This window comes from Pan paniscus, chromosome 5 (genome assembly GCF_029289425.2).
Source record: "Pan paniscus chromosome 5, NHGRI_mPanPan1-v2.0_pri, whole genome shotgun sequence".
Classification (NCBI taxonomy): domain Eukaryota; kingdom Metazoa; phylum Chordata; class Mammalia; order Primates; family Hominidae; genus Pan; species Pan paniscus.
In genome coordinates this window covers 64,517,885-64,530,198 of record NC_073254.2, presented here as the reverse complement: position 1 = coordinate 64,530,198, position 12,314 = coordinate 64,517,885, and the positions used below count along the sequence as shown (strand labels likewise).

At 34.0% G+C, this 12,314-nt stretch overlaps 1 protein-coding gene across 1 annotated transcript; it reads left to right on the top strand.

Moving 5' to 3' along the window:
- The first annotated feature begins 239 nt into the window (after positions 1-239).
- Positions 240-8,318, top strand: DEFB112 (defensin beta 112). Its single transcript, XM_034963355.3, has 2 exons — positions 240-516; positions 6,620-8,318. Exons 1-2 carry the CDS (start codon positions 420-422, stop codon positions 6,844-6,846), a joined length of 324 nt encoding a protein of 107 aa, XP_034819246.3. The 5' UTR covers positions 240-419; the 3' UTR covers positions 6,847-8,318.
- Positions 8,319-12,314: the final 3,996 nt, after the last annotated feature.

Sequence of the window (12,314 nt, the reverse complement as noted above, 5' to 3'; positions counted from 1 at the left end):
TTCTGTATGATAATTTCAGTCTAAAGTTCTATGGTTTGGATTTCTTATTACATTGAGATTCATTGTTAATACTGGGGCCATTAAAATAGTGAATGGAATTATATAAAACTAGTACTTCTGGGGTATCAAGTGAATTGCTGCAGGACTATTTCGGATCTTGGCCACTTAGCAATTTATACCCATATTCTTGTAACTGTTAAAGTTTCTTAAAGAAACTGACTGCAAGAGAAATCAGCAGATGTAACTTTTGTGTGACAATGCAGCTTTTTCTAGTCACTATCTCTTTGAATATGGCACTATTCACCAAGCATAGAAACGTTCTCACTCTTAATAAGCTTCAGTAGTCAAAACTATGCAGAAGAATTCTTTAAATGTAAGGGTTTTTTTTTTCTTGTTTCAACAACAGCTGAGTCAGACAGATGATCTGTACACTGTTTTATACCAAGAAATCATTTACAATGAAGATCCTTCTCTTTTTCTGTATTTTGCTTTTCTTTGGAGTCCTTATTCCACCAGGTAATATGAATATTATTGCTAGAGGGGTCAAGGAGCCAGCATTAAAGTCGGGGAGCTGGGATATTTAAAGGAGAATTGACATTATAAAATCATTTTATTAATACCATCATCATGTTACATTACACTTATTCACAGTTCTCAGGTAAAAATATTTGAATAATTTTTCAAGCACAGCATCCTAGAAAAGGCTGTAATTCACCTTAATTACATGAAAATATACATTCATATATATGCATATATGTAAATGATTAGAAGAAAATAATGCTACATTGATTTCACAGATCCATGAAATATGTATTTATTCAACACTCAAATTTAACTGAATTTGATCTATTAATAGATTAGAAAAAACTGGGAAAGTTATGAATTATGCTTGGAAATCATTGATCCCCACAGTGATATTTATAGCAGAGGTTAATCAGATAAAATGTCTTGCTAAAAGTTTCAGATTGTATTTTATTAACAATTGAGACAAGCTGCACTTGTCTACTGCTCACTTCCAGTTAAATTCTCCTTTTTCTTTATCTTGCTGCTTTCTCTGATTATCAAGATATCTGTCAGTATTGAGATCAGAGGAGGTAACCTTAAAATAAATCTGTAGTAACTCATTCTTTTACTGCTATTCTGCCCTAACATTTAAACATAAATACCTTTTTAGCTAATAATTTCTCACCAAAAGGGGACAAGGAGGTGAACTTCAATTAACAATGTAAACCAACAAGGGAGTTAATTTAAATCAGATAATAATTTTTCTTCTTTATAAAAATTAATTAAAGCGTGCTCATTAGAATTCCTTCTATATTTAGAACTTTTCTTAGATACAAAGAACTATGCAGATTTCAATAAACACTGATAGGTTTTCTTCGTAATAATGATTTTAATAGTTAGCATTTGTTCTGCCTTTTGCCTGTATTAATTTATTTTTCCTAACAATAGCCATGCAAGGTGAACTTATTAATAGCCAAGTCATTTATTCATTTAACTGGATTTTTAAACATGTGTACTATATGTTTATCATTTTGTAAAACCTTTTATAATATATAGGACCATTAAATAGAGGCAACTACATTTGTGTCCTTATTTCTGAAAATATTTTTCCTTCTACATTTAAAGTAATTTTTTCACTTTACAGTGAGCTCTTACCAACCTCTTAGCACACCTATGAAATTATTGACAACAATATGTAGACTGAAGCTTGAAAAAATGTACTCAAAGACAAATACGTCTTCCACAATATTTGAAAAGGCCCGACATGGGACAGAGAAAATCAGCACAGGTAAAATAAAATAAGTAGAATTGTGTCTTGCACATTTTAATCAATACTTTTCGACTGAAATGAAGTAAACATTCTGAGTATATTCTCTACCTCAGTCCCTGTTTACTTATATGTTCTTGTCTTTCACCTCATAGCTTTATGAAGACTGAATTTCATGTTTAAAACAAGAAAGAAATCGTATGTTAAGGTTATAGAGGCTGATTTTTTTGATAAAATGCTGGCTAGACAAATGCCCTTTTATCATTTCCATGAAGAAAGGTTTTCTAACCATTGTTTTCAGCAACATTATTACTTTTTAAAATGTTTTAATGCAATTGTGCTTAGGAGTTATACTGTTGTCTCAGTTTCCCTCCTACCCAACAGCTGGCAATTTTTTTTTTTTTTTTTTTTTTTTTTTTGAGACGGAGTTTCACTCTTGTTGCCCAGGCTGGAGTGCAATGATGCTATCTTGGCTCACTGCAACCTCCGTCTCCCGGGTTCAAGCAATTCTCCTGCCTCAGCCTCCGGAGTAGCTGGGATTACAGGCTCCTGCCACCACGCCCGGCTAATTTTTTGTATTTTTAGTAGAGACAGGGTTTCACCATGTTGGCTAGGCTGATCACAAACTTCTGACCTCAGCTGATCTACCCGCCTCGGCCTCCCAAAATGCTGGGATTACAGGTGTGAGCCACCACACCCGGCCAAGGCAAAACTATTTTTATCAATCACCACTGTTCAAAATACTGATATTTTTTGATATAAAAAGTATATTATTATATGAAAAGAATGATGAAGGTGTTCTGTTTATTTTAAAGCATGGTTTAATTAAGATAACTCAAAAAGGCAATTGACCAACAAAAGTCTACATAAGGGACTGGGAACTTAGTTTTAAAAGAATTATTTTTGACTAAGTTTTACTGGATGTCGGCATGATGTTGGAATGGGATTTTTCAGTGCTCCTTCCTTCACAGAATCATTAATTTGAACAATTATCCATGCACGAAAATGCCTTCACAAGAGCTAAGGAAACCAGGTGACAGATTACAGCACTTGGGTAGATTACAGAAATAAGAAAAGACACATTAAAGAAGGTAGGAAAGACAGTGTCACATTGGTCACGGACCTCTCTCCCAAGCCTAGATAACACAGCTTGGAGACAGATACCCTCCCTGTGAAGGAAAGAGAGGGAAATGACCGTAGAACTTAGCCTTGGACCCAACACTGGATGCCCTTTCTAAGTAGAACGCAGCACCGAGCAGGCCCGCATGGCCTCAGACTTCAGACCAGTACCTGAAGACTGAGCTTCCAAGTCTGCTCTGGCACCAGGCCGGATCTGACAGCCTCTGGCTCTAAGCCAGCCCATCAAGTCTCAGCTCACTGCCCCTCCAGGCCTGCCCAGCAGCCCTAGTGCTAGTTCAAGCCCCACAGACTCAGGCTAGGCCCAATAATCACACTCGGTTTCCAGAGTTTCTCTAGAGCTAGGCTGGCACCAGTGTTCCTGGGCTCTGGATCCCCCCAACACCAAGCTGACCCCCAGGTTTCAGGCTTGTCCAAGAACAAGGTGAGCTCCACAGCCATAGTCATCAGGTAAGGACCTGTGGACTCAGCCCCGAGGCCAGCCTCGGTGGATACAGGCTCTAGGTTCACTCAGTACCTGGCCAGCTCATGTAACCCTAGGCTCACCTTTATTCCAAACCTATGTTTTAGGACCCATAGCCTTTAAAGGTTCTTCCCTCTTGTCCATTACACCACTTTACCAATCATTTCAATGGCAAAATTTCCTTCAGTTCTTGTATATCAGCTTAGTAGAGTCATAGAGTAGAATACAAACATTGCTACATATATAACTGGCAAAGGGCTTAAATCTAGAATATATTTTAAAATTCTAATAAATAAATAAGAAAATGCTAGGTAATTCAGCAGAAATGTGAAAAAAAGACCTAAGCCACTTGAAAGAGTGAATAAACAACCTCTTTAAAGTGCTCATCCTCACTTGCAATCAAGAAAATGCTAATTTAAACCATGATAAACTACCACCATACATTCAACAGAACATTCAAAATTTGAAATCTATCCAACAGAAGATTATTAAATATGCTTCAAGAAACAGTACAAGAATGTTAAGAGCAGCCAAATTCTCCCTGTAGCAAATAACCTATATGATCATCTAAAGTTTATTACATAAATAAAGTGAATGCTATGTGTTAATGAAAATCAGTACTGCAAACTACATCCAACCACAAAGTTCAATTATATGAATATCAATTTAAAAATCCAGAAACAAACTGTATGATTCTCTCTAAGATACACACACACACACACACACACACACACACACACAGTGCTCCTCAATTTATGATGGAATTATGTCTTGATAAAGACATTTTGAGTTGAAAATATCATCAGTTGAAAGTGGATTTAATACACCCTAACAGGCAGAACATCAGAGCTTAGTTTACCCTAGCTTAAACATGCTCAGAATACTTACATTAGCCTACAATTGGGCAAAATCATCTAACATAAACAGTGTTTTATAATAAATTATTGAATATATCATGGAATGTGTTTGATAATGTACTAAAAGCATAAAACAGAATTGTTGTATGACTACTTATAGTATTGTATCCACTGAACGTATGTCTTTTTTGCACCATTCTGAAGATGAAAAATTGAGTCAAATTATTGTAATTCGGGGACTATCAGTATAAACAGTCATGTGCTGCAAAACAGTGTTTCAGTCTATGTTTAGATACAAAAATACTTACCATTATGTTACAGTTGCCTAAAGTATTCAGTCCAGTAACAGGTGCCATTTTGTAGATCAGGATTAATAGGCTATACCTTACAGCCTAGGTATGTGATAGGCTGTACCATCTAGATTTGTGTAAGTACAGTTTATGGTGTTTGCACAAGGACAGAATCACCTAATGGCACATTTCTCAAAACATATCCCTGTCCCTAAGTGACACCTGATTGTATACACATATGTACACATTTATTTGTATGTGTATATCTAGATTTATACATATTTTTATGTGTATACATGTTCAAAAGCAGGCATAAAAAATGCATAATTGAGGTATAGAAATATTAATATAAAGCAAAGTAAGAAAGTTAGTGTTTAATTCAAGACAATGATTACTCTTAGGGAAGAGGGAGGGGGTTATGATGTGGCGTGAGGGTGTGAAGCTTCTAGTAATATCTTGTTTCTTGATGTAGGTAGTAATCTCATGGCTATTTCATTTACAGTGCTACATTAGGCTCTGCATTTATATTTTGTGTTCCTTCTCTCAGAAGGAAATACCCCTTGTGATATGTTGCTTTGTGAACAGAACTATGCTGAGGTTAATCCAATTATGAAATGTACCTTTCATATCTCAGGGTAAATATGGGCTTGAAATATTATTATTACCATTATTCATATTACTATTACTATTTGCAAATAAAATACAATTATTAGTGAAGATAACTGCGTAAAGTGCTGGCTCCTAGATGACTGAGTACACATCACTGCAAATCCAGAGTATGTTAAAAGGAATGTCCTCCGATAGTGTGGTTTCAAAATCCTCAGTTATTTTGAATTCTTGCTGCAAAATTTGTGGGTAATATTACTACTTTATATAAAATGATATATATGTATTTTATTTAAAAAGATGGACACGAAAATGGTTAATTACAGAATAAAAAGGTTTTTGAGATGAAAGCATACTTGCAGACATCAGTGATAAGGACTTGCTCATTTTTATCCACCTTCTGAAATATGTCCAGCAATGCATGCTTATATTAGTCGAGTAATGGTAGATATGTACTTCCTAAGACAGTCTCCTCCAGAATTTTTATTAAACTTTTTAATTAATTTAAAATTATTATATAGATTCAAAACCTGGCTCTCCAGTGATATGTGCCATGTATCTGTGGAGATACAGAGAATAAATGAATATCTGCAACTACAGATCAGAACTTCTGTTAGTGACAGAGAGACCTTCTATCTAGATACATACATCATTCCTTATACTTGTGGAAGTTATAAAGTCGAAGAAATTGTGGTGTAAAGTGAGATTAGAGACATTTTAAAAAATTTTCTATAGCATTGGAAACTTCAGGATGAAAGAGAAAAATGGTGAAGTAGAACTAGAAAATTATGAGCCTTGCTGAAATGTTCACTATGTCCACAGCTTGTGGTTATTTACTATTTCCTTATTCTAATCACCCCAAAGTGTCTACTTTTTAAGCAAAACTTCTCTTGTGCTCGGCTCTAGGGTGCAAATCCAAGAGGAGATGAGATATTTAAGGAAAATAAAATTGTATCTTTCAATATTTTAGAACTGCTCAAGTCAGGTTAAAAAGAACAATGGAATCTTAAAAAGGAAGAGAACATTTACCACAGAACAGTACTAAGAATGAATAATAAATGAGAGGATGGAGATCGTCCCACTCATATCCAATGGTTCTAGTCAATGTGCAAGACAGACAGAGGAAGATTAATACATTGCAAGCCCTTCAGAAATCCCTTATTGAGTCACTACAAAATTATTTAAAATGCATAGGAATGGAACCTCTACAGGTATAGAGGTTCCTAAACCTCTATACCTAAACAGGTATAGAGGTTCCTAAACCTCTATACCTAAACAGGTATAGAGGTTTAGGTACAGGTCCTAAACCTCTACAGTTTAGGAACTGTATACTTGTTGGTTTCCTTGATTTTCTCTGATATGGACAAAAAAATTAAAGCAAATATCCATTTCCTTTATTTCTCCTCTGTTGTCTGTGATTACTTCCGTGTCTTCTTTTAAATCTTGGGAGTTCCCACCTAGATTACTAATTCCAGCTATTCTTGCCTTCTTTCAGCCAGAAGTGAAGGGCACCATATCACCTTTAGTAGGTGGAAGGCATGTACAGCGATTGGAGGTCGCTGTAAAAATCTATGTGATGATAGTGAATTTAGGATTTCATACTGTTCAAGACCTACAACTCGTTGCTGCGTGACAGAATGTGACCCTACGGACCCAAATAATTGGATCCCAAAGGACTCAGTAGGGACTCAAGAATGGTACCCTAAAGACTCACGTCATTGAAGAAATCCATCCACAAGAAGATGATACATCTGAACGAAGTCTTCTCATTATTTCATCACTTCATTAATGACCTATAATTTCCATGCATGCATACCTATAATGAATAAATAATTAAATAAAATGTATTTCAGCTGGTAATATTTATAAACGTGCTTGCTTGGAAGAAAGAATCAGAATACAAAGCAGGGACTTGAACTCTGGAATAGAAGCAGCGTGGAGAAGAAAATCCATGATGGGACCACTAAGTTTAGTGAGATTCTGGGGCCAATTCCTTATTTAGTGTGAAAAGCATATTATGAGTCATTAGTGAGGTATTATCAAGAATTCTTTGAGGAGACTCAGGAGTGGGGACAGAGTTGATAAGAGATGTGATCCCTGAACTAGTAAAAATTGTTGCAAGAAATTTGAAGGATTATGAAATCCTCATAACTTTCTCATATTGCTTATACTTCCTGGTTATACTTTTTCTCTCTTTTTTGAAAGAATTATGAAAATAAAAATAACTGATTTTTTTCCAAGAATAATCTCAAAAGGTAGAATAGAGGGAGACTAGGTTGAGGAAGGAAAAGAAGAATGGTAAATCCCTGTAGCTTGTGGCAATAATAATAATGTGAAATTATGATTAACTTTTTTGCTTTGTTTTGCTTTGTTTCATGCTTTTAATGTTTCCACATGTCATCAGATGATTCTTATCATGCTACTTATTGGTGTCTTAGTAAATTTTAAGTTTTTAAAAAATAATGTAACAAAATTATATATGTGCGTATGCATGCACACACATATAATTTCTATTATAGAAATTTTTGTCATACCCAGGATTTATGTGGCAAGGATGTGTTAACAAAGGCTAAATTGTGGCCTTGAGGGAAAGGGTCAGCAGTTGGTCTTAATACCTCACCTAGATTAAAGATTTTCCCCTTATTCAAACATTTTGAAATATCAACTCTAAAAATAGGTGATGGTTTTGCAGGGCTTGGTATGTGCTAAGTATTACTTAAAGAATGTCCTCTAGGCTTTGTCCTTGGCTGGCAACCTTGGTTATTATGTGACTTACAACCTGTGGACTAAGGCCACATGAAGAAAAGGGAGCTAGTCACTTAAAATTATGTGGTAACAAGGTATTTAAGTTGAGGCTACTTGTACCTGGTAGGTTTCTTATGCTGCTGTGACATATACACATTTCACCTTTGGGTTAATCTTATAACCAAAACATATCCTGTACACAGTACCTGGGCACATAGGGAAATGCATCTGGGTGTCCAAATTATATATGATATTCCTGATATGTATAATACTATGCTCTCTGACCAGTGTCAATTTGGAGCTAAATAACCCTATTTGCATCTTGTGATTTTGGTTTATGATCCAAACTCTGAACCCCACTTCAGGGGTCTCACAGTATACCTATACTATAATTTAATGTATCTGTGGTAGGATAGATGAAAATTATGAATAAAGCTGCTATAATTGTATTAATGTGTGCATTCATTATTAATGGTTATATACCTAGGAGTAGAGAAGTTTCAACATAAACTGTTTATATTATTATCTTTTAGAGATATTGGCAGCAAAAATGATTATGGCAATTTAAGTTCCCATAAGCAGTGTACCACAGTTCCAGCTGGTCCACATTTTTTCCAATTTTAGCCCTTCTGTTGTGTGTGTAAATTCATATCATCTTGGTCTTTTGGCTTATTTCCTTTTTCCTCTCCATTAATGATGTTGATAACTTTTCCATAATTGATGTTGATCCTGGCCATTAGAAATGCTCTTTTGTGAATTTGTATTTGAGTCTTGGCGACATTTTTTTTTTTAGTGGTTGTACCTCTTTTTCCTGTTGATTTGTAGGAGTTATAAAACATTAACTCATGATAAAAATATCAGTAAAATGAGGACAGAGGAATCACTTTAAACTGATAATGTTTTACCTATACCAAAAGCCACATCAAATGCCATATTTTACAGTGGATTATTGAACACTTTCACCCAAGTTCAGAAATAAACCAAGAATGTTGTTAATTTATCAATACTTCCATACAACATTATACTAGAGGACTGCACCAGTGCTGTAAGTTAAGAATAGGACAAATAGTATAAGCAGTGGAAAGGAGGAAATATAGCTGTCATTATTCACATGTAACATGATTAGATATCTACTTTTTTAATATCTAGAAACTAATAGAATTAATACATCAATTCAGCAAAGTCACTAAATAAAGTCAATATAAAAAGTAAATTATATTTCTAGGCACTAGAATCAAATTGAAAACAAAATTTTAAAATGACACATTTTAGATTATTAGATATTTAAAAATAATTCCAACAAAAATGGCATCTCAAGCTACAAAATATTGTGGATAGAAATTACAGACATAAAAAATCAAAGGGATATTATGTAAAACAGCCCATATTCAAATTGTTCTAATTTTTCACTAATGTCCTTTATAGTTGTGAGGCTTTTACTCTACAGAAAGTGAGGGGGGGGAAAAAAGCAAAGGGAAATATAATTGTTGGCCACTTTCTTTGTTTCCTGTAAACATTTTTTCCAAACTCTGAGTATCAGTTGCCGGAACTTCTGAAATGTGAATTTAAGATCAGCAGTGAGTACTAGAACTTTGTAATTAGAGACAGACAGCACACAGCTTGTGGCTCCAAGGAAAAGGAAGTGATAGAGAACTTTGGTGAGAGTTTGTTATCTTATCCATGAACTGAGATCCATGTGGGCGGATAGGAGATTTGATGTCATGTGGCTCTGCTTGATTTAAGGTAAGGTAACAGATAATAAATTAGCTTTTTCCACTTCAAGCTAGCTTTTTCCGTCTCACAAGCCAGCTGAGTCTTGTAAGCAAAAATAAAAGTTATTGCAGAAGTTCTTCATCTTTATAAAAATATATCTATCTACACTTTTTTTCCGGTGATCTTTCTGTTATGGAATTGCTAGATTTATCTTGCTATTCTTTTCTAAAAAGTCTGCCATGCACTTTTATTGAAATAAAGAATAAAGATTTTTAATGGATAAAGTAAAAAAATAATTTGTATGACAAATAAATAGAATTCCTTCATTGGTCTAAAGGGAATTTTATTCTCTACTTGACCAGCAAAGATAATATACACAATATTTTTACCATTTTTATTACACAGGATAATGAGGTTTTGATAGGTTCAAAATAATTAGAGTCCATATTGTTAATTGACTAGATCATTTCTTTAACCTATAGCTAGTGAAGAGAATCCAGTTTGTTTGGTATCAAACATAGAGATGAAAAAAATAGAATAAGAAGTTTAAAAGTAAGAGAAAAAAGACTTTTTCAACCTGAAATTTGACATGATAAGACAATTTCTAAATCTCCAATAGTTTTAAATTTAATAACTATCTTCTGCTTAAATTTGAATGATATTACTTTGCATTGCTTTTTCTTATAATATGCTTTTCCAAGAAACCATTCGGCTTGATCAAGAAGATAGCATTAGGAGAAATACCTAATGTAGATGACGGGTTGATGGGTGCAGCAAACCACCATAGCACATGTATACCTATGTAACAAATCTGCATGTTCTGCACATGTACCCCAGAACTTAAAGTACAATAAAATAAATGAAAAACATTCCAGGTAAGCGATCTGGCTTTGGAGTTAGATGGACAGGGATTAAAATTCCAACACTGTCACGTTTCCTTCAAATTTACAGAAGTTACTTATTTTTATGAAACATTTCTTTTTATTTTTATAAATTAAAAACATTTTTAATGAGCTCTGAAGGCTAATTGAAATAATGTACAAAAACCGGAATTGCTACCTGGAAATTTTTTAACATTCACTGAAATTGTAAGTAATCTTTGTTGGACTTCACATTTTGGCCAATTAACAAGTGCCAGATCACTATCACATAATGGGGGAAACCTCCCAAATGATTCAATTATCTCCCACCAGGTCCCTCTCACAACACGTAGGAATTATGGCAGCTACAATTCAAGGGGAGATTTGGGTGGGGACACAGCCAAACCATATCATGCAGTAGGACTTATCACCTATGTAATAATACCTTAAACATTTTTCAATCTGAACTCATCCATTAGGGAAAAAAATCAGACAAATACAAAAGGAAAGATGTTCTGAAATACTGGCCTGGAATCTTCAAAACTGTCAACACAATGAATGACAGTGTAAGTCTGGGAAGAGGAACTATTCTAGATTAATGGAAAATAAGGAGACATGACAACTATATAACAGATAATCCTTACTGAGTGCTCATTCAAATAAACTAAAACATTATAAAGACCACTGTGAAAATTTGAACACAGACTGCATGTTAAAAATATGTATCTTATAAAAATTAAATTACTTGAATGGGAAAATTTTATTGGAGTTATGTGAGTATCTATGTTCTTAGGAGATACATGCTAAATTATTTACAATAGATGTGATAAGTGTTATGATGTCTGTCACTAACTCTTGAATTATTTAGCAAATAAAAATATAAATATATTTTATAAGTGCATAAACATATACGTGTGTGTATATACAAATACATATATAGAGAGATGCATATAGATGGGAGTTAGTGAATTTAAAATATGCAAAAAGTGAGCAATTGGTGAGTTTAGGTGAAGGGAATATAGGAGGTAATCATAACATTTAGTGACTTTTCTGTGAGTTATAATTTTTAAAATAAAATGTTAAAAATTGAGTAAGAAAATAATAAATTAAGCAATCTCCATATATTTGAAAAAGAAAAATTATAATAAAACTTAAAATTTCTTAAAAATTTATTTGCTATATATCAATATTGTAGCAAAAAATTGTTTAGGGAAAAATGCATGGCTTTAAATGAGTATGCAAGGAAGAAAGAAAAGGTAAAAAGTAATGAGCTAAATGTTTTAGTTAAGACCTTGGAAAAGGACCAGAACATGGTCAAAGGAATGAGGAGGAATGAAATAGTAAAAATAAGAGGAAAAAAATACTAAAAAAAGAACCAAAAAAGACAATACTAAGTAAAAAGAACAAAGCTGGAGACATCACGCCACATGACTTTAAACTATACTACAAGGCTACAGTAACCAAACCACCATTGTACTGGTACCAAAACAGACACATAGAACAATGGAACAGAACAGAGGCCTCAGAAATAACACCACATATCTGCAACCATCTGATGTTTGACAAACCTGACAAAAACAAGCAATGGGGAAAGGATTCCCTACCTAATAAGTGGTGTTGGGAAAACTGGCTAGCCATATGCAGAAAACTGAAACTGGATCCCTTCCTTACACCTTACACAAAAATTAACTCAAGATGGATTAAAGACTTAAATGTAAGACCTAAAACCATAAAAAACCCTAGAAGAAAACCTAGACAGTACCATGCCCATAGGCATGGGCAAAGACTTCATGACTAAAACACCAAAAGCAATGACAACAGAAGCCAAAATTGACAAATGGGATCTGATTAAACTAAAGAGCTTGTGCACAG